Here is a 23,119-nt window from a genome sequence, read left to right on the forward strand (position 1 = left end):
TGTGAATCATATCCACTGAGTCTTCTAGCATCCCACCAAGATAGCTATAGTATATTTAAAAAAACAAAAAAACAAATAAACCACACAACAGCAAAGTATCAGTTAGGTGAAATTATTCAATTTTAAAAAGCAAAATGAAAAAAGATCCCATGCATATTAACCCCCCCCCAAAAAAAAATGGCATGAGGAGGCGTCGAGATCAATTACAGTATTGCGTTTGAAAATGTTGTTTAATTTTAAAATACGGATTCGAATACAAGACAGTAAGAACAAAGTGAAATTAACCTGAAAATGAAAAACCTTTAACACTGCATCCCAAGAGGAGGACATGCTGAAATTTCAGGAATTATATCAGAAACCAACTGATGTCTGACCACAGAGAACTCCTGCTGTGTTTACAGTGGTTACATCTGTAATCCGGAGGCTCAAACTGGTAATTAAACCACACGATAAGCATACCACCCATTGGGCTGGTAACAGATGGACATAGTGTCCCTACAGTGACAACCCCTCACCTACAAGTCACCAATCACCAACATTTTCCTAAAAGCATCACATCACAAGTAATAATGACAAATGAAAAGGCAGTATTTTTCAGCTTATGTGACATAGCTCCATCAGTAGGTAATAATTACAGTGAGCTAAAAACATACATCTGTGATAGCACAGGTGCTGTCATGGATGATGAAAACAGTTGGCACCCCAAGGTGGCTAAGCAGTGCAGGAGAGGATGGCTGGATGCAGCTCTAGATTTAGGTATTGCATGGACAAAACAGCACAGGTGTCAAATTCTTGGCAACCCTTGGAAGGGAGAATATCCAGCTACCAGGGCGTTCCCTCTCTCAAAAAGGGCCTTTTGAGGTAGGCACGGGGGTAGAAGTCTGACAATGGGAGAGAAAAGTGATAAATCCCAACTGAAAGTCATCTGTTACTTTATTATAGTATAATTTGCAATAAACAGTGGTGGTGATGATTGGCACAGAGGTGGGTGTCATGGTGAATGTGTCCATGTGAGGCATTTAAACCCCCTAATGAGTTGCTCCAGTGGTAAGTGCTATCTATTACTGCAGGCTCCGTTTCCTCCAAATGTTGCCTTTACGTTCACGGTAATGCTGCGTTTCCATCTTCATATAAATGCACACTCAAAATGAGGGGAGAGTGGTGGTTTTGTAATGCAACGATCAAGTAAAGTGTGCTGTGTGTGAGGAAGAGGAAAAAACTCCTGTTCAGTGATTATCATCTATATTTAGACCAGATAAATATGCTTTAATGAGTGCGTTGTTGTTTGTTAACAAACAGAAATCTGATAGAAAATGGGTTGAAACTCCTTTTAGTTTTCATGTAAATTCTAGCAAAGCCACCATGATGACACTCATTTGTTGTTCTCAGTAGCTCTGAATCGGTATCACAACTTGAATGTTAGCATGAATGTCTTGATGCATTCTCAATCATCCAGGAAAGTAAATCTCCAAATAGTTGATTCTGTTCATCTGGACGTAGCGTTTTGTGGGAGAAACGTTTCGTCACTCATCCGAGTGACTTCTTCAGTCTCAGCTGACTGCAGGTTTCCCCAATCTTATAAACAGTACATTTGCATAATGACTGAAACCAGCCCACTGAAGGAACAATGGGCTGGGAGGTCAGTTTCTTAATCTTAATTATGCAAATTCTCATGACCATTGATCAACAACCACTGACCAAAACCCACTGATCAATGACCATGAGTACCATTCACAGAGAGGTGGGGAATGGCTGCAATCACAGCAGTGTAAGATGGCGAAAGATGTACCCTTAGGCCCCCTCCTCGATTCAGAGATGGTCTTTCCCTTTTCACGTAAATGGCCTCCTTGACTCCGCGCTCAAACCAGCGTTCCTCCCTGTCCAAGATGTGTACATCCTCATCCTTGAAAGAGTGTCCACTGGCCTGTAGGTGTGAATAGACTGCAGAGTCCTGGCCTGACGAGGTAGCTCTTCTGTGTTGTGCCATCCGCTTCGCCAGAGGTTGTTTGGTTTCCCCGATGTATAAATCCTGGCAATCCTCCTGGCACTTAACAGCGTACACTATGTTACTCTGTTTGTGTCGGGGGACCCGATCCTTGGGGTGGACCAGTTTTTGGCGCAGCGTGTTTTGGGGTTTAAAAGCCACAGAGACCCGGTGTTTAGAAAAAATGCGTCTCAACTGCTCCGATACTCCTGACACATATGGGATCACTACAGGTTTTCGCTTGGGCAGCAGTTGTCCTTCCCTCTTGGATCGGCTGGAGCTTTCTTTAAGCGTCTTTCCAGCTTTGACAAAAGTCCAGCTGGGATAACCACATTTACTCAGGGCCTTCTTGATGTGCCGTTCTTCTGCCTCCCTGGCCGCTGTGTCAGTGGGGATGGTGTTTGCTCTGTGTTGTAGCGTCCTAATGACACCCAGTTTGTGCTCCAGTGGATGATGAGAGTCAAACCTTAAATACTGATCCGTATGTGTAGGTTTAAGGTGCAGATTAAGGAACTGACCTCCCAGCCCATTGTTCCTTCAGTGGGCTGGTTTCAGTCATTATGCAAATGTACTGTTTATAAGATTGGGGAAACCTGCAGTCAGCTGAGACTGAAGAAGTCACTTGGATGAGTGACGAAACGTTTCTCCCACAAAACGCTACGTCCAGATGAACAGAATCAACTTTTTGGAGAGTTAGCATAAATGTTTTCACTCCAGTTGACTGCATGTAATTAAGATTATATAGTATCACACGAATGGCGTTTTCCACCAAATCAAATGTTAAAATCCTCAGTTTAAAAACACCAACTTGTGGTGCCTCTCTAAGAAGAAACACATTCTAGAGGGGTCCTATCACAGGCTGATCGACCACCACATCAAATTACTTCAGCCACTAGTATTATAGTCCCTCTGAGAAATTCAATTACAATCAATTACTCTAAAGTTAACCAAAACCAACCTCCAAATCAGTTTTTCCTGTAAAAATGTGTCAATTTACATCATAATATCTTACAAAAAAAAAAAAAAAAAGCAAACACACTTGGACCACAGCCACACACTTTCATCTCCCATCAACAATCCATCTAATCTGGTTTGGTTTCCAAATACCCCAGGCAGCATTACCTGGTAGACTCTTGGCCACATTTATACTTTTCTCTTGCAGAGCTCTGACACAGCATTTCTCTGATTCCCACAAGTACACGATGTACTTTGTGTTGCCCTAGAAGCACAAGACACTACCCGATGAGCTAAAATCTATTGCTGTTATATTAACAGCAATAGATTTTAAAAAAATACCACAGGAACAGACTCATTGAACTACATGGAAACATGGATATATGCACATTTCAGCTTCATAGATTCTTTGCACAAAGATGATGCTTAAAGACCTAGCTTTAAAAACCGTCATTACATTTGGACACTTTTTTGGAGGGAGTTTATTTTGTCCATATTGTGATTTTTGTTTCCACAAGCAGACAATCAGCTTACAGAAGATTAAAGGAAAACAGGGATGCTCTCACTTCTAAACAGCTCTCAAAGATGGAGCACAGCTTGTCCTGTGCCCGACACGTTTTTGCTTCGTCACTGCTGCGAGCCTGCGCACCCTCCCCCACCTTTGTCCAACCAGCTCAAAAAGCTGGAGCTGACAGGCATGCGCGCATACGCCTCCGTGCATTTACCAAATATAAATGTCAGAGCTGATAGCACATGAAACATCAAGATAACAATAATAACCAAAACAGTATCAGCTATGATATCAGCTACTGTAGCAGCCAACGAGACAGCCGTGGCAAGGCAGATTAGCAGCGTGCATGTGGAGGGAATAATGCACAGTTGCTTTTTCCAAGTTTTACTTCTCTGGGGAAAGCATGTGTGAAAATGGTCCTGCATGTATGCAAATGGAAACAGGACAGAATAGGTAGACAAAGTGAAAGAGACATTGGCACAGTGTTCATGAATAAATGTCTGGTTTCCATGGATACGACAGCCTCTTTTTAGAGGCCCTTTCACCCAAAAGCTTTTTCTAACAATTTGCTGTCCTTACTCACCAGATTATTTACTTAATCTGACTGGTGCTTTGTCCCAGAGTTTTTCAGATTAGAGAAGCACTACAGGATGCCGAGGTGACCTACTGAATATGTGGACAACACGCACTTACATCTCTGCTTTTAACTGTTCGGTCATTTGCCGTGTTGGACATGATAAATATATTAAACGATGATTCTAAATAAAAAAGCGAGGGGAAAAAGGACGAAAATGACTGCAGGCAGAGGGTGCATAGACAGGGCAGAATGAAAAACATTTTATATAAACATTAAAAATAACCAGGCCAAAGATATTTTTCTGAGTAGAGCTAGGGAGCAGATTCTAAGTAAAAAAGTCCAGATCAAAGATGACAGACTATGACAAATCTCTCTAAATACATTTCTTTCTCCTTGTCCTGTTGCCGCCTACATTAATGTTCAATCGATCACTGTGTTCTAAACAATCAATCCCATTTTTGTGTTATAACTGGGCAGTACTCCAAGTACTGAAAAAAATAAACTGGGCAGGGTTTTCTTTACGTGAATAGAATTCATCCAAAATGCACAAAGTTGGAGTAACACTTTGTAGCAAAGTAAGAACAAATCGATCAAGCGAACAGCGAGTTAAAGCAAAAGCATGAACCGATGGCCCTGACAGTCTAGGCGTCTGATGGCTCTGATGTCTTGCGAGGGACATGTTGGTGTTCTGGTTTAGACACACTTACAGGACAAGTCACTGCTAATCTATAAAAAGTCCTCCTGTGTGGACCATTAACATATTAAGTGATTTGTTTGTTGCACTTTACTTTGTGGTATTTGCCCTACTTCTCAACCAGTGGTATCTGTCACTCAAACTGGTAGACAAGTCGACTGACTGCCTTCAAGTTGAAAATTTAACTTTCACATTTAACTGTCACTTTGCCTGTTGCCTCTTGAAGATGGTGCAGTTGATCGACATTCCACAGTCTCTTGTCACTATCTGTATGGACGCCCCTTAAACATTTCTATCCTCTTCCAGGAAGACAATGCCCATATCCACAGGACATGAGGCATCACTGAATGGTTTGACTTTCAAAACACCAAATGAGGAAAAGGGTTATGGTGGCAAAAGCCCTTACTGAGACACCTTTGTGTTAGTTTTCCCTTTAACTCTTTACCCCTTGAAAGTCTTCCAGGAGTAACCCTTGAAGGTCTGTTTTGAACTGAGTGGTTTCTGCCATATTTCAGGCCTGTCTTTAAAACAGAATGACTGGGTGTCATTCTGTTTTATTTCTGGCATCAGAAATGAGTTGTTTTCCGCCTATGCAGCTACCCTAGGAAACGCCTGGAAAATATTCTAATGATCATCAAACCACGTCTTTATTCATACATACTGGAGTGTCAAAACTCATTATTTAGGGTACAGAGGTGGTTGTCTATATTGGTGAAACACGAAGCAATATAATAAACTGGCTGGCATTATCCCAAAAAAGGTTTGCATAAACGTTCACATAGGTTAGTACAGACTTTGGTTTGGTATGGCTATACTGAGACAACAAATACAAATTAAGTACCTTTCCTTTCAATAACTTGCTACACACTTTGCTTTTTTTCCCCAGTCCCTCATCTCTGTTGTGTTGTCTTCCTCGGGGGTCATAACACAAAGTCTGTTTACCGTTTATTTCCACCTTGGCATTAGGCAGAGAGTTAGCATTCAGCCTGATACAGCCTAAAGGCACATCCCCCAATAAGCTTTTGGCTATACTTACACTGCTGATTTATTTAACTAGTGGGAATAATAGAATCTGAGTCATGGAAAAATCTTATCCAATTCAATTATATATGTTTATAGTTCCATTTACTGCAGACAACATTGCACATTAGAATAGTAACTGAAGATGCCCCCGCAACTGTGGGATCACAACAATGGTGGCCATGATGAAAATGATGGAGCCTCCTTCCACAGGAGAAGACTGCTCTGATCCACTTAAGCAACAAAGGATGGGGATACTAAATTATACAGACACTGACGCAGGAGAAGTGCCGACTCAGCTGCGTCACAGACATATTGGAGAGAGATCATAAATTGCGGAACGCCTGGCTACATCTGTTCACAGAGAAAGGAGAGGGAGAAGGAGCAGCTGCACTCATCCTACCTGACAGCTTTTCAAACAAAGCTTTCTTTAAGAAAAACTGTGACAATATAATTTTCGCCAGTATTATTAAAATCTTTTTTGGAATCTGTATTGTATAAAGAAACAGAGGAATAGCTTGATAAATCTCTAGGTGAAATATATGTGATAATCCTGAAAGGATCTCAGCATGCCAGTCCTCTACTGTGGCTGAACCATCTGAAACACTATGGATCACTATGAAATACTAGTACAGACTTGGCATGTGTCCCAGAGGCTAGAAATGTCTCATTTTCATATTTCATAGTTCCCAAAACTTTCAAAAGGTTCACATTTGTAGTTTTTGAAGAAAAATATTTTGTTCAACTTGTCATTTCCATGAAAGTTTTTGAAATACATCTTTCCCTCTAGATGTGTTATATACCTGCAAAACTACTGATGCTTTCTTGGTGCTAAGTAACATTTTTTTATATTATATTATAAAACGTGGAAGGGCTAAAATTTCACTGATTCTTTTATCGACCACATACTCAAAGCGTGATAGCTGAAAGAATGCTAGCTTTATAATTTGCGAGTAATTAAGTTTCACCGAGTGGTGAAAATAAACACGTTCACCTATGAATTCACAAGATTAATGATTATTTTCACCACCTGTATTTCCTTTGCTGTTTTCTTTTAAATATCCTTTAAAAAAGTTTCATCACCTGTTCCTCTGATAATGTCTCTGGCCAAAGCAGCTGGCTCTTGATCTGCCAATTTTGTATGGGAAGAAAGTAAAATCCAAACACCCCCTTTTATGTGAGCATGAAACAGAAAGTCTGAGTTAACAAAGAAAGTTGATAACTACTGTCCTCATACTAGTGACAAAATAGCTAACACAAAGAAAGTCTGGCTATGGAAAGTCTGCTGGCTTCAAAGGTAAGTGTCATTTTTTAAACAATGTATATCTCAAATTACTGGCATTTGTGTATGAAGATGTTGTTTTTTTTTTTAAATTTACTAGGTATCTTACCAGACATTGTTTATATCAGCTTCAAAAAATGAACTTTAGGTGGCTACTAACATGGGACTCTTGGCAGGAAAGTGTGATTTGATTTAATGCGTAGTTGAAAAGCTGACCTCCTGAAGGTTAGTAGTTAATGGCCACATTGTACTGCCTGTGCTCATTACCTGCTAACCTTGAGGGGGTCAGAGGTCAACATCCTTGGTTGTCAACCTTTTCTTTACCATCTCAAGGCATAAACAAAAACAAACACCTGTTCTACATGCCTCTTCCTCATAGCCCATGTACATCCTAACTCAGAAGCAGGACCTTCACTGCAGTGAACACTTTGGTGCTCCGGGACTGCAACAGTGAATGCATGAAAACATCTTACCCATCCTAGTCCCGGCAGCTCCCCACCCCCCTCTCCTCCCCGTCAGTCAACATACCAGTAGCTCAAAGCTGTCCATCCGACAGAGGTGAATGATGACAGCAACAGAAGCACCTTTTCATCGCCTCGTACTCTAGAACATTCTGAGATAATTCAATTATTTATATCAAGTTACTGCTGTTACTTAATAACTGCAGCGCTCGTGTGTCGAGCAGCACCCCCACCCTCCACTACCTGGAAAGGAGGCAGAAACACACAGGCGGATGAGATAGAGAGAGGAGGGCCCTAAAACACACCCATCGGAAACAAATGAAACACTTACAAAGCAGTTGAGCATGGAGCAGGACACCCTTACTGCGAGGCTCATGTCGAGGAAAGGCAGGACTGTGCCTGAATGACACGCAGCCTACGGAGGAGCAGCACGACCAGAGCACGAGGAGCCGGCATAACCATTCTTCTCCTGAGCCTCTCCACCCTTCGTTTGCTTCGACCCCCTCTGCCTGCCACCCCGCTTCCCACCCCCCCGCAGCTTTTGCAGGTTTGCCCCTTATCTCGAGGTTTTGTGGGACAACACAGCAGCCCTGGCTCTAAGTCAGGATCCCACCCCACCCCACCCCCCCACCACTCCCAGAAAGGGGTGCACGCTCGTGTCTGAAGACAGCCCCTGTTGCACTGCTGGCAAAAAGGATGATAGTCCATAAAAAAAATTGGAAAAACTGTACAGAGAGGCGCAGCAGTCCAGTGGATCAGCTGAGTTACAAGTGAGACAAAAGCAGAAGAGTGGAAATGACTGCAGATGTGCCCAGCGATGTGGATGAGGGGAAACTGTGAGAAGAGAAAACAGGAGAGAAAGGAAGACGGAGGGAACTGCCTGATGCTAAGCTCCACCCTCTGCATGCGCATCTACCTCCCTCCCTCCCTCTCTCACATTCGCATGCTTGCATTTCTCCCCATCTCCTTCTCATCTCTTCCTCCTCCCCCCACCTCCTCCTTGTTCACCCTTCACCGACATCCCTTCAGAAATATGCTTCTCCCTCAGCAACAAGGTGGTAAAGCCTCGAGTGCATCGCTGACCACCAGAAGATGCTCCGATTGCCACTGACTGCAGTACGCTGTGGCTCAAACACACACAGTTTACTGATAGCTGTATGCGCAAAAAATGCCCCCAAAAAAGGAATGCACAACCTGAAGCCAACAGAGAGACAGAACGCATCCCACTGTTGGGACAGTATCCCACCACAAAACGGTCACACTAGCAGCTACTGATGTAGCGCAGAAGGCAAATACGTGGCAGAGAACAGAGGGAGGGAGGGCAACAAGAAGAGACGGTGGATGCAGAGATTGCTGGTGACACAGCATTTTACAGACATTCTTCCCCACTTCCGAGTGTCATTGTCACATTATCCTGAAACAATTTTAGATACTATAAATCCTGCACGTCACTGTATCATATCAAGGAAGGACACTGATTGCACATATACTTCTAGGCGAGACATAGCTCTTCCTCCCTCTTACCCCAACCTCCTTCCTGTTAGAGTCGTGACAGCCACTCACCTACAGCTGTATGACCCCACATTACGTAACGCAGTACATGCAGCATAAGCTAAACACAGCACTATTAAATAGGATTAATTTCACCAGCAAAAGGTGTTGCCTCATTTTAACAGGATGAATTTCCACATGCGGGTAAATGTTTATTGCCCTTAAGTGCAATTTGTGTAAAGAAACCATCAACACAAGTGTATTAAGTGAACTGCTTCAGCTGACAGTGTACAGCTGGTGCAGAGACATAAGTCTTATTCACTGGCTTTACAAAGGAAGTTAAATCAATGCTGAAACCGTGGATCATGGGGTCCACACATTTACATATGCCTGGATATTGGATGGATATAACTGAAACTAGGAAGCCGGTTGTAATGCAGTGTGCTAGTAGCTACAATATGATCAGGAAGTCTGTATTTTAACAGGGAGGTATCCCTAATATTGTTACATTTGCACCCATGCAGTTCTAACCCATTTATAAACACAGAAGGCCATTTTCACAGGCAGCTTCATAAAACTATAGATGCAATCCTGTATACACTGTGTGTACATATATAGAATATGTACTTTAAATTTGTTTACTTTCTGCCTTGAGAACATAATTTTGATAACAGTGGATTGCGTCCTAATATCAGTGAGAGAATGCAGTCTGAAATGCATCTGCAGCAAATACATGTGAAGCCCAGTAATTGGTGTTAATGTCCTTGGCTCTGGGTCATTGCATGGTCAACATTTCTCGTGCTTAAGCACCACTTAATGTTAGATTTTGATTATCTCTCTACCAAGAGAACAACATAGTTCTAGGCTTTTGAAAGCAGAGAGTAAAGTATGCTGTCTGCAACGGTTAGTGGCGAGAACTTGAACCTCAGAGGCAGAAGTAGGGCTTACAACTGCCATGCTGACACCTGCTAAGTTTTGAATTGTTCTAAGCGTTACCATTTGGAATCCTTTTATCCAAATGTGAACACTGAGGAGAAGCTTCTCCTAAGGATGCTTGCGTCTCCTTCCAGCAGACAGAACTCAGCTGTTTATGAGGCATGAATACATATTTCAGGAATATAATGACTGACATGGACTTAAGCTGATGAACATTCAGGATTCATTCAGGATTCAGAAGACTTTATTTATCCCCAAGGGGCAATTAAGAGACTGACCTTCCCGATCGTGCATACAATACACAAACATCACATTGGGGAGACAGGTCAGGCTAGGTAACTGGCCGGTCAGCCGCACGAGCAGCGGCCTGGAACCTAACAACAATGGAAAATGCACAACATGAGGAAAGTCGAGGAGAAAAGAAGAACTCCCCCCAGACTGCGTTCCAACAGGGAGTGAGTGTAGGTCTGTGTCAGTGTACATGCGTATATGTGCGTGTGTGTGTTCCGTGTTCAACCGAGAGAAAGTGTCCCTTCACCCGGTTAAGCAAAAGTCAACAATCTTCGGTAGACGCGGGTGACCTTGAATGAGGAGGGAGAGAGTCATAACAAACAGTCTTATTATCTAGGGAGAATTTTTATTCCCATCAGCTTTTGCCTTGAGCATCCAGGGGGGTGACATGAGATGAAGATGGTAGTTGTTTTGGTTAGTGCGAACAAACTGCTTCCAATTTGGTCTAATGTCCGTCACTGGTCACCGGGTCTCTCAATTCCCTTCTTCAAGATGTTATCCATATTGCGTTAAAAAAACAAAAAAAAACAAAAAAAACAAAAAAAACAAAACAACAGTCTGAGCACTCACAGCCCTGCCCATCGTCTATCATGTCGGGCAGCCTTGTGGGATTTTGAACAGCTGTAGCCACTTCTTATTCTTTGATAAGCCAGGTCTGAGCCAGCTCCAATCAGCCAGAACTCTGTTACCGTAGTTCAGAATTGGTAGATGTCGTTCAAAGTCCTCCATCGAGAGTGTTGCCAGACGCACGACGCAACCGACCATCGAGTATCTGGCAGCAAATGTCTCCGTAGGACAATCGGGCTCTCCCAAGCCCAGGAGGGTGTCAATTCCGTTAAGGGACCAGTTGATCAAATCCATAATTCTTCTTTATGTTTCTAGAGAACAAGTCTGGGAGACTCTCTTAGGGTTAGAGAATAAGTGAGACTATACAAAAGACATGAGAAGCCAAGCAGGAAAGATAAGGGAGAAGGAGAAAGTGCGACCGCTTCCGTCAAGAGCCAAGGGGGAGAGGTCCAACATGATATTGGAATTAATGCCTAAGGTGATTTCACAGACTTTGACAATGTAGAAACAAGACATTCCCACTTGGATTTCAATCATATTTCCCCCTGCACATCAAACAGTTTGGCTTCTTCTGCAAGTCTTTTATAGGAAGAAGATCTCAATGTCCACGACACTGTTTATGCAACAATAGACAAGCTGCCCAAGGTTACATATTAAATCGATCAATGCAGTAGATTATTCTAGGTTATTCTGTTCTATATAGGTCTATAAGATTTATCTAATGTAATGTATACAGTCTGTAGAGACCATGAGAAAGGAAGCAGAGAAGAAGGGATGCAATCTACTTGTGTGCAGAATGGTTTCCATTTCATCACGTTAATGGGAGCATGCATCTGCTGCTATAAGATCCACCTCCATAAATTAAACAAAACCTTACCGAGAACTATTTGCATGTCACGGTTTGAAACTGTGGCCCATTACATTTATTTTCCACCAGTGGAATGAAGAAGTGAAATACAACATTACAGCTAAGCCCAAACAGGTGCACCTCTCACTGTAGCTTTATCACACATTCATGGCTTTGGAGAAGAAGGTGGTACACTCTAGGAGCTACACCAAGTTTTCTGATGTCTGCTTAGCAACTCAGTCTAAAGCGATTTCTTTCCTTTGGCAAAATCCCAATAATTAAGACTTCTCAAGTCTAGGGATGGGTATTGATAAGATTTTCACGATTCCGATTCAGTTTTCGATTCTGTTTAACAATTCGATTCTTTATCGATTCTCTTATCGATTCTTTTTTCTTTTTTTTTTTAAAAAAGGAGAACACTTGACACTTGAACAAGATAGAAATTTAGGAGTAACATGGCCTTACAAACCCAACAGTGAGATCCACAGGCTACGGCTCTTCAATGGGGTGTCACAGGTTCCCCGGGAAAAAAAAAAAATGTAAAATAATAAAATAAATATTCTTCTGTAGCAATAACAAAGTATAACATAAATTATTCTGTAGCAATTACACAAGAATATCCAGTAATGTCCCTGCCTACAAGCCGCTTAGGTACCATCTTTCTTGCCAGGTAAATGACGCTCCGTAACGTGGTGACGTCATTCGGGCGACTGGAGTCGATAGGGGAATCGTTTGCAAAAATGGCAAACAATTCCAAAGAATTGAAACAGCGGGAACCGGTTCTCAACAAGAACCCGGTTTCGATACCCATCCCTACTCAAGTCCCAAATAAGTTTGATACCTCATTACCCCTGAGAGAGTGTAGGGGGCTTTTCCTTTATGAGCTTAGCTGAACTTTAAAGATCTCCAGCTACTCTGACTCATCATTAAATCTTATATTAGAACTGTAGCATGTACATCTTTGAAAATGTATTTATGTAAAACCTGGTTATTTTTTGACTGGCAATATCTAAATGAAAAAAAAAAAAAAGCATATACAACCAAGAGTTTTGAATCATCAGTTCACTGAGCAGGTTGTGAAGCTCTTTTTAGTTCATTTATGGCCATTAAAAAAATAAATGTATTTAGGATCACTACTGACAAATGTATCATTAACTGGTCCAGAGTCCAAATACTGAGCTATAAATTCTCTCCCTCTGCTTGTCCAGTACTGGCTGAACCAGCCGTAGAAGTGAGCACAAGATTTGGGCTCCTCTGTTTCAGGTTGTATTTTAGGAAAGGAGGTCAGCCAGTAACCAATGCAGGGTGTCAGCCTACATGTTGACACACAGGTATAGAAGCAGGATATGAAAAAGACACGAAGCATTGGGAAGGAGGGCCAAATGAAGCTAAATTTTCAGAAATTGAGTATTTCTGTAAATACATGTATGTGTTTGGATGCCTTTCATAGATGTAACCAAAGTACTTGAAATTTAAGTAACAAGTAATTTTTAAGTAGTGAAGCAGTAACAAGAAGGTATGGGGGTTTGGTGTACAGTTAGTGTTTGGAAGTGTGACTTCAGTCTGGACAAGTATTTAGCTTAATATGATCCATTACAAACATTAAAATAATTCATCAGGCATATAAATGTAGGCCATACATTTCACTGACATTTGTCACTAGAGTAACGTCTGACTGGCTGCCAGGCAACATCTTAAAAAAGATTGAGCTAAGCAGGCTCTGACGGGAAGTGTTGCGGACACACACACACACGCAAAGCTTTGAACAAAAAATAAAGTTAACAATTATCTGAATGGAATGAAAAGTAGGAATGAGGAACCGGAGACAGCCAGCCAGAATGATTTAACCCAACCAAGATTAGGTTTGAGGCAAAGGTGCCTTTAAGTAGGGCTGCACTCAAATCATTAACAGCCCTCGCTTTAACTACAACCCTAAGTGAGAGCATCATGTGGCTTTCCATAGTGCTGCCACATTAACTTTGCCTTCCAATTGTGCACAAACCTTATATAGTAGCACTACGATGCACGCAGTGTAGGCAGAGTAAAAACAATCCTGCTATACCCGTTTCCGTGCTCCCATTATCTTGCTAACAATGCAATAGCATGAGTGGACAACAACATGAGCTCAATATTTCCCATTTTGTTTCAGTGGATGGAAAAAAAGCAAGCTCAAGGCTGGGAAGCAATTAAGCACTGCTTCACATAGAGGATTAAAAACGATCATATTACCTGAGGAACAACCCAATCCCACCTGAGAATATAACCCTTAGCTCAAAAAGGTAATGATACTCCCATCTGTCATCCTAACTGTGGCCACTGGGCAACTTAAAAAGGTCCTATTAATGTAACATGCACAGTAACGATTACAATTTCATATTTGATCGAACACTACCATCATGTACACATCTCTAAATCACAGTTGTACTTCAAATACTGCTTAGGCTGATCTGAAACATTCTAGGGTGTGATCATGCCACCTGATAAGTTTGAGCCTTTGATTACTCATGCAGCGCATACCTCTGACCACACCCAAACCAAGAAGAGGTTAGCTTTCCTATAAATGCATAAACACTCTTCAACCCTAGACAGCGAAGCTCTGCATCCTCATTTTATGCTCCTGTGGGCACATTGTTTGTTCATCAGCTATGCCATCAATTAAGCCCAGGGCTCCCATAAAAAGGCTGGGAGCATCCAGCCACAGTGACATTCTGTGGACCCATTTGACCAGAACCTTGGGATATGTATCCTCCTGTTACACTTCCTATGTCTGTCCCATAAAAGTGGTTCCCATTAGTTTCAAGAGGAATTTGTCACTCATTTGGTTGCTGCTTCCGCTCTTTTAAAGCACCATTTACTCTGAAGCCCATTCACTGCCCGACAAGGTACAAGCAGACGGCCCATCAGGTGACTAAGGGTGTCCTAAATTACTCTCTATGATGGAGCAATTAATTAAAATTAAGAAAAAAAAAGAAAATTACAAATGCATTTTGTATACTGGATACTTAAACTCCTAAAAGTTATGGATCTCCTTAAATTGAAAAGCTCTGCATGTCTTAACATCTGAAAATAATATGCTGTACTCACTAATCAGGTTAAATTAGGACTAAAATACACAGTCGCATGGCTCATTTCAAATACATGTAGACCTGTTATCCACAAATAGTCTCAGATCTGTGTTAAATTTTCTGTACTCCAATAGAATTAAAACCCTCAGGCCAACATCTGCAGTGCGATTAGACAAAGAACCGCAAAATGTGAGAATCAGCAAAAAAAAATTCAAAACAAAAATGCATGTAGAAACTTGAAGCAGCACAATTCCACCTCCATCTTTTTTATACCAATTACTGTTGTGACCTTACATAACACAAAGAAACCATTTAGTCTCAGTTAAACCACAGAAATGAGTAGCCAATAGTATCCACTAGAGGGCACACAGAAGATAATCAGCATTTACTGAAGTAGACACCTTCACCACTTGGCTACACTAAGAGCATTTTAATCTACATTGAGAGTGAGCATTCAGCTCTTAGAGAACTAAATGCTCATTGCCTTGTTCAGGACTTGTGCTTCTCATATTCTGAAATGCCACATGTAATGCGCTGAGCTCCTTCATGTAAATAGGACGCCAACAGGTTTTAGTGTACTCCAAAACACAGTTGTACGAGGGCCACGTGGCAACAAGCTACATCAAAGACTTGTAACATCTGTTAGGTGCTACATAGCACTTTCATGAAAGCAGAAACACGTAGGACTAAACAACAGGCCAATGAAGCTGGATCCCTGATGAGAAAACTAGTGTCTGGGCGAGGAGACTCTGTAAGAGGACGATCTACTTTCACCTACCTACTCTAAATAGTGTTCCACAAGTCCCTGTTTAAGACTGGGAAGGGATTTGACGCCATATCTCTCCACGGGCACCTTTAAGAACCAGCTGGAGTCACTAATGCACTGGCTTCCTGCACGTAAAACATGCTGAGCTTAGAAATCTGTTGTTTGCAGCAAAATCATTTCAGTTTTACTGCTTCATTGCTATATTTTAGTTTGCAAGTAAATCCTAACAATTTTGTATTTCTGATTGAAAGTGGTCAGAAATGCAAACTGATACAGTATAAAGGGAAATGTCAAGACTTTTTTTTTTTAAGAAACTGGCATTTACAAAACTGCTTTAGCGTTGTGTATTGTTATATGTGTTGCAACAGTCTGTGCTTTGTTTTCGGCTTGCAACCGCATTCTGCCATTTCCTGTGTGAGTGTAAAGTCCCAGCTTGCCAGTTTACCATGAAGAAAATCATGTAGGGAGTTTGGCACCTGTTTTAAAAGCAGTCAGGCATCTACAGCAGAGTACATATAAACATATACAATAGTGAGGAGTCAGGAGTGTGATTGGCTCACCATGCTGTCAGCCAGTGCTGTAGACAGTGAGTCTGGGTGTTCCTATTCAGATCCCTCCCTCTCCTCTTGCCTACTGGGCTCTGTCGGGACAGCGATGCCTCCTGCCAACATAAAAAAAAAACAACAACAACCTTCAGACTTGTGTGTGGGTGGTTATAATAATAATGGATTGCATTTATATAGCGTTTTTCAAGGCACCCAAAGCGCTTTACAATTCCACTATTCATTCACTCTCACATTCATACACTGGTGGAGGCAAGCTACAGTTGTAGCCACAGCTGCCCTGGGGCAAGGCTGCCATATCGTGCCATCGGCCCCTCTGGCCAACACCAGTAGGTGGGGTAGGGCGGTAGGGTGTCTTGCCTAAGGACACAATGACCAGGACAGAGAGCCCAGGGAACGAACTGGCGACCTTCCGGTTACAGATGCGCTTCCCAACCCCCCGAGCCACAGTCGCCCTGATGGGTTAGGGAATGTGTGCCATGGTGTGAAGGGCTGGATTTCAAACAGTCTTGGACCAAAGTACAGAATAAGGAGCTGGCACTAAAACAATAAACCTGTTGAGGAAGTTGAGTATGGATATACTTTTATTTTACAGAAATGACTCAACACAAAACCTCGTGGCCCAAGAGTTCTTCACAAAATGTCAGGTATGCAAGTTTAACTGGTTGCCTGGGCCAAGAAGTTCCCTCTCCAGTTGTGGTCAAGTCAGTGTAACAACACGGCACACAAGCACGCAGGCACATGTGTGCGATCTGACAACGTGAAAGAGACTTTGGTGCAGATCTGACGTGGCCAGAGGGGAGAAACTCTGATTTACAGGAAATGCAAACTCAACATTCCTCTGCAGATTATCAGCAGCAGAACAGATAACAACACGGGAGCTAGACAGAAGATGTGAACAAACTCTGCGACTTTTCTTTCCACCAAAATCATTAAAAACAAAAAAAGGTGCTGAGGTGAATGTCCGTATCCTCTAATAGCTTCTAAACCACCTCACAGACAGGACACTGTAAACACCGTCTGTAAGCACAAATCTGCACTTTGTAGGTTTGTATGTTCTACAGTGACTGTGTATTGATGTGCATTTGTCACAGAAACACGGGTGACCTACAACTCATTTACATCTCAACACTGCAGAAACATAAGCGGGCTGAATCTGCTGCTCCTGGATTGGACAGTGTGCCATATTGGAACAGCGACAGGCAATGATCCAGCAGCTGTACACAATAAAAAAAGCACTACTCTGAAAACAAACACTTAATGACTGCATGCAAAGTGACACTGATACTGCACTCTTACTTCCTGTGTATATACGAGCCAAGTCAGGAGGGAGCGACTATGTTCAGTGGAAGTTTACTATGAAAAGAGTGGCACACAGGCAGTGAGACAAAACATAGAGCCTTCACTTCCTTGGGTAAACAATCAGACTTTAACAACACATTGATTGCATGCAAGCACCCAGCTTTGAACTAGATTCTCACTGTGCAGTGCCTTCATCTCACTTCCCTACACTGCTTTTTTTTTTTTAACCCGACACACCCCCTTTTGCACACAGCTCAAAGCTCAAAGAACAAAAACCAAACACCAAAAAACTACTCAACTCTCAAAATTGTCTCAAAGCAGACTTCTCTTACCTGTTCAAAGTATCGAATCAAACTTTTGCTTTAAGCTTCTGTCTAGCTTTTGGGGTTGATTAAAGCTCAAGAGTTTTGCAGAGTAGCAGCAGTCTCCGTCTCCCAAATACAAACTGGTTGTAGTCCAGTGCATGGCATGCCTCCCTCCCTCTCACGCTCTGTCTCTATTGCTTACTCTTTCTCCCTCCCACTCTGCTCAAAGTGAAAGAAGCCATACTACAGGGCAAACACTCTTAACAATTCACCCAACTACAACAAACTCGTGACTCATGATCAGAAGGGACTGCTTTTGTTGCTAATCAGTAATAAATACAGAAATCACATGCAGGCAACCATTTTCAGGAGAGGAAAAGGGTCCAATATTGCTCTTCAGGTAATGTGAGTCATCTATTGACTCAGCATAAATAGCCCCATGAGATTTAATTAAACAAAAACTGAAATCTGATTTGAATTGGTTGAAGCTTTAAAAAAAAAGAAAGAAAGAAACAAAAAAACCCAAAACAAAACAAGCAAACAAAAAACAAAACAGACACATTTAGAAGAAAAACTATTAAATAAAGCTATTAATTTTAAAAAAAATAAAGCTATATATTAAATAAACTTATATTTGAGCCACGATATGACAGAAGTAGTTCAAAGCAGATTGAGGGTTAAATATAAATGTCAGTTACAGTTAATCTGAGAGCAGCAATGTTAGCATGTACCATCCCGGTTGTGAAACTGAAAGCAAGCAGGCTGTAAATCTAAACACCGACTACATTTGTGATGAAATACCTTCTCACTCACACTGACACCAGTGTATGGGAAATGCTTGTGACAACAAATATTACCCTGAAGTAGGGCTGGGCGATATGACCCAAAATTCATATCTCGATATTTTTTAGCTGGGTGGCGATATATTTTTTTAAAGCCATAAGTTAAGAACAAAAAGAGAGTTCTTAGTCACACTGTGTCCCAGATTTCACACAGGCATTTTTATTTACATACAGCATAGATTTGCATGAAGAAATTACTCAAAAATAAATTATCAGCATTTATTAAATAATCATGCTCCATAAATAAAAGAAAACAATGTTGTTTTTGTGCATAACAAAAAGCTCATAATTGTGCAGTCAAAATGTAAACTAACAGACGCTGAGCATAATAACAAAGACAGATTTCACAGCTGCTCTGTTCCCAGCTTCTACAGCGTGACTGACAGCCTTGAGTTTGAAATCCGCTTCGTAACCATGTCTCTTAACAGGTGCCATTTATGGTCCTTATACACACACAATATGGTAATATTACGTCGAAGCACAGTACGTATCACTCCGCGAGGCTCCAGACTACGGTAGCCGTAATGCTCCGACAATCCATCAAGCGCTGCAGTTCCATAGCTTACCAAAGTCGTAAAACATTTTTTGACAGATTGCTGAGCGCCGTGTACCACCTAAAATCGGTTCGCGGTCAGTAAGCACAACCAAAGTTCATACATAAGGCGCGCTGTCAACTTTTGAGAAAATGAAAGGATTTTAGGCCGTGCAGCCCCTGTGGGCTGCATGTCGTTAGCGTTAGCGTGGTTGACGCCGTCCAGCCCCACAACTCGCTAACGGAGATTTGCCGTGTCCATCTGGTCGCTGCCTGTAGGTGAAGCTATGGGGGAGGGGGAGTTGTATTCAGTGAAGGAGTATATCGATATTTTTTTTAAAACTCGATATATCGCCCAGCCCTACCCTGAAGGTAGCATCTGAGCTCAGGTAATGTAGTGCTGACGGTGAGAGACGTTTGACATGACTGATCCGGAAATCAAAACTGAAATTCCACAAACGGTAGTGTTTATTTTGATATTAAAGATAAGGAGGTGATGTCACAATTAATTCCAGGTACAAACCACACCTATTGTCAGAAATGTGCATGATTATGCATGTCGAATGCCGTTTTGAGACACTACTCAGTTAAAAACAGTCAAAGAACTATATAGTATGTAGTTGATATTAGTTAAAGGGGTGGTATGGTTTGAATTTTTCTGGTTAACAAAAACAGATTATGTAACAAGATCTCAATAAAGGATGAAATCAGGAACTGTGTTGTGAAATGGGGAAACAGAAGTATGTATCATTCAAGGCCATCATTTGTTACTTTGAGTCCTCTGCGCTATGGACACATTTAAGGAAGCACTGAAGTATACTGCAGTATACTGTTGAACACATAAGTCTGATTAATTCTTGTCCTTCATATTTGGAACAAGCAGAAATGCATTCATTAATCAATAAGGTGGTCAAACAAAAACGAGTCAGTCCTTTTGACACAATTGTTTTCTTCTCAAAACTGAGAAGATTATTGGGTGTTGAAAACAAATTATCTTCTGGATTACTGACTGTTTGTCAAATGAACAAGATAATTTAAAGGATTGGAATTTCAAAATTATGAAATTTTTATGTTGCCATGTTCCACAACGCAACAAAATTTATACTAATCTGCAGCTCAGCCAGTGATGAAAATAGTCCAGTTTTGCAGCCCTATTTCACAATTGATCATTACAGTTGGAATTACTCAAAATCAAGCCAAAACCCATTTCCAAACTAAAGACCAAATCAAAACTAAACTGACCAAACAACAAAAAAACCTCCATGCAAGAATCACAAATATGTCTACAAGCTACTCAAGAAGAGACAACCTGATAATAATTTTGACAAAACAAATTTAAGTAACGCTCTCCCTTATTTTCTGTCAATATTTACCGTTAAAGATGTGGATTAAACATGAGCAAAGTTTTACATAGATAATCCCTATGAGCCAGAAGCTTAGGCTTCACATTCCTCTGATTCGGAAAGGCCAAACTCATTTCACATGATGGGCCAAACGCAGCCCACTTTAATTCTAAGTAGGCTTCTCGTCACAGAGAATGTCCCATTTTATTTATTTATTTTAACTGTGGAACCATTGTTTTGTTTATTTGTTTGTTTTAAAAAACCCCAATAAAAAACAAAACGAAAACAGTAGATTATTTCACTGTTAACCTTACTCACATACTACTAACTAGAGCTGGGCGATATGAGATTTTTTCATATCACGATATGTTTTTTTCATTTCAGGCGATAACGATATCTATCACGATATAAGCCAAATAATTATATTTGTAAGATTTAAATGTGCCGTTGCTCACAAGTAAAATGTGAAATAATCAGCAGCTTGTTTTTATTTAAATATTTATTTCCCATAATAAGTTCAACAGGGTAGATGTACTTAAGGAACATGAGACTTTTTCAGATAAATAAAGGCAAATATTGCAAACTACACAAAAGGCAGCCACTAAAGCGTTTAAGTTTCAAAATAGAACAAACAAAACAGACTAAATTGTCAATTCCACTTAGAAACAAAATATTAATTCTAAAAATAAATCTTAGTTTGTTTTACAGAAGAACAGACAAAACTGACTAACTCTTGTCAATATCAAATAAACTGAGAACTAAAAGGAAATTCTCAATCTCTCCTTGTTGTATAGCTGAGCTTTTCAAACAGTTTTAACAGTTACTTTAGTCTGACAAAAGCCGAATGACGAATTAGCGCTTCCAGTCAGACACTGAGGCTACGTCCACACGTACACGGATATTTTTGAAAACGGAGATTTTCCGTTTTCGTTTTAAAAAATAATCCCGTCCACACATAAAGGCAGAAATGAAGGAAAACGCTGCTATGAACATGCCAAAGCAGCAGGTGGAGCTAGATTCCTAACCGTGCAGAAATGTTGGCCAATCAGAAGTCTAGAAGCCTCGGTGGGAAAAAGTAAACAAAGCTGGGGCATAGAAGCAGAACCGAGTCGTATGTGTGGACGGACAGTAACTGTGTGTATATGTAAGCATTTAAACACTGCAGAGAGTAGAATTAACAGTAACAGTATTGTAGAAATTCATTTCACCGAAACAATAACGTGGCGCACAGTGTGACGCATGCACCAGTTTATTGTATTTCCAGACTTGCTTTCGGCACAATTTACAGTGCACGCTACTCTGTTTTTTGTCAGACTTGAAATAGCCGAAATACCTTCACACTACGGAACTTCTATGGCTCTTCCGTTCGACAATCTCTCCGGCATTGGAACCGTCATCTGTTTTCTCTTCGGTCACGCTCGGTTGATTTTTCTAGTCGGCACACTCATTTCCTCCATTACGCGCTGCCTCCATTACCCGCTGGCTGCTTCCAAAACAAACACACGTGCGGCTTGGCACTTGTGCTGTACGTAACAAGTCACGCGACGTGACGCTGCGGCTGTGATTGGTTCGGCTCTGCGCTACTTAGTTTGGATTGGCTGACCTTTTTTATTTTTTATTATTTTTTTTATTTTAAGAGGACAAGAGCGGCGAGGTCTATCGCGATAGCTTAATTTCTCTATCGAGTAAAAGTTATATCGCGATACATATCGTTATCGTTCTATCGCCCAGCTCTACTACTAACTTCTTATTACTTAATTACTTTAGTGTAGTATGAATGGTCATGTGGGAGGTATTTATCAACAGGAAAACCTGTCCAAGTTACAGCTGAAAGGCCAAAGTTTATGCCGTCCTTCATTTTACCCAAAGCTGTCCAGTAGGCCAGATTGGAGTTTTTGTTGGCCAATTCTGGTCCCTGGACCTCATGTTTAACACTCTCCCTCTAAACACTCTGTTTCAGGGGTTTTTTTTTTGCTCTTGGCCCCGTATTATGTCATAGCAATGAGATAACCATAATATGGTTAACTCAAACACTGAACTCTTTCTTTGCATGATCCACCAATGAGAATAGAGTTAGCTTAAAGGCAGGGGAGCTAAAGCAGCTTGTTCAAGACGGGGCAGTCCCTCAGTTTATTCCAAGGGCCAGTATTATAAATAAGAATCATTTTAAATGGAATCCCGTAAAGCTACTCTACTGCAGGCCAAGAATAAAAATATGGAGCTTTTGTATGTCCACTTTACATCAAGCAAAAAGGACAAACATCTAGTAACCAAAAACAGCATTGTGAGCATCTTGTCTTTGACTCGTGTGACAGCAAAATTAATACCTTTAGGTTGTGGACTGCTAGCGAAACAAAAGCAGCACTGTGATGCAGCAGTGCGAGCTACAGAAGTACATTTTGAAGAAAAGCTAGGTACTAGTTTCTTCACTTCTCCATAGGCTGCTAATTTAAAAAAAAAAGTGCCCTGATGTAAACTGAGGGGAAATTTAAAAATAAAAATAAAAATCAGGAAGTGACAACAATAAGAGCCATTTGTTTTGGGGAGCCGGTTTTACTTTCCGTATAAAAATAATTTCCAAGTACAGTAGGGGATTCCGGGGTGTTTTTCCTCTGATCATAAACGGTCTAGAAATTTCCAGCTTTCTTGACTGTGAGCTCCATTTAAATGTCAGGTGACCGGTTTGACTGGTGACAACACAACAGGTGTGAACCGATGACGAGGAGGCTGAAGTTAAAAAAAAAAAAACAAACAAAAAAAAAAAAACGTATGGTGAAAGTGAAAGT

General features: G+C 41.1%; 1 protein-coding gene across 6 annotated transcripts in view; it reads right to left on the reverse strand.

The window, feature by feature from the left end:
- Window positions 1-23,119, reverse strand: part of mtmr4 (myotubularin related protein 4) — a 53,871-nt gene that overhangs the window by 19,455 nt on the left and 11,297 nt on the right. For 2 of the 6 annotated variants that reach the window (XM_082548588.1, XM_082548585.1), the window contains exon 2: window positions 16,007-16,107. In XM_082548588.1, the coding sequence (XP_082404714.1) occupies window positions 16,007-16,009 (3 nt within the window). In that variant the 5' untranslated portion in view covers window positions 16,010-16,107. Of the gene's footprint in view, window positions 1-7,814; window positions 7,995-16,006; window positions 16,108-17,643; window positions 17,786-21,666; window positions 23,062-23,119 lie in introns of those variants that run through there. The other 4 variants (XM_082548587.1, XM_082548586.1, XM_082548584.1 and 1 more) reach the window with 4 other exon arrangements.

Source organism: Aulonocara stuartgranti (genome assembly GCF_965226115.1).
Source record: "Aulonocara stuartgranti genome assembly, chromosome: 10".
Classification (NCBI taxonomy): Eukaryota; Metazoa; Chordata; class Actinopteri; order Cichliformes; family Cichlidae; genus Aulonocara; species Aulonocara stuartgranti.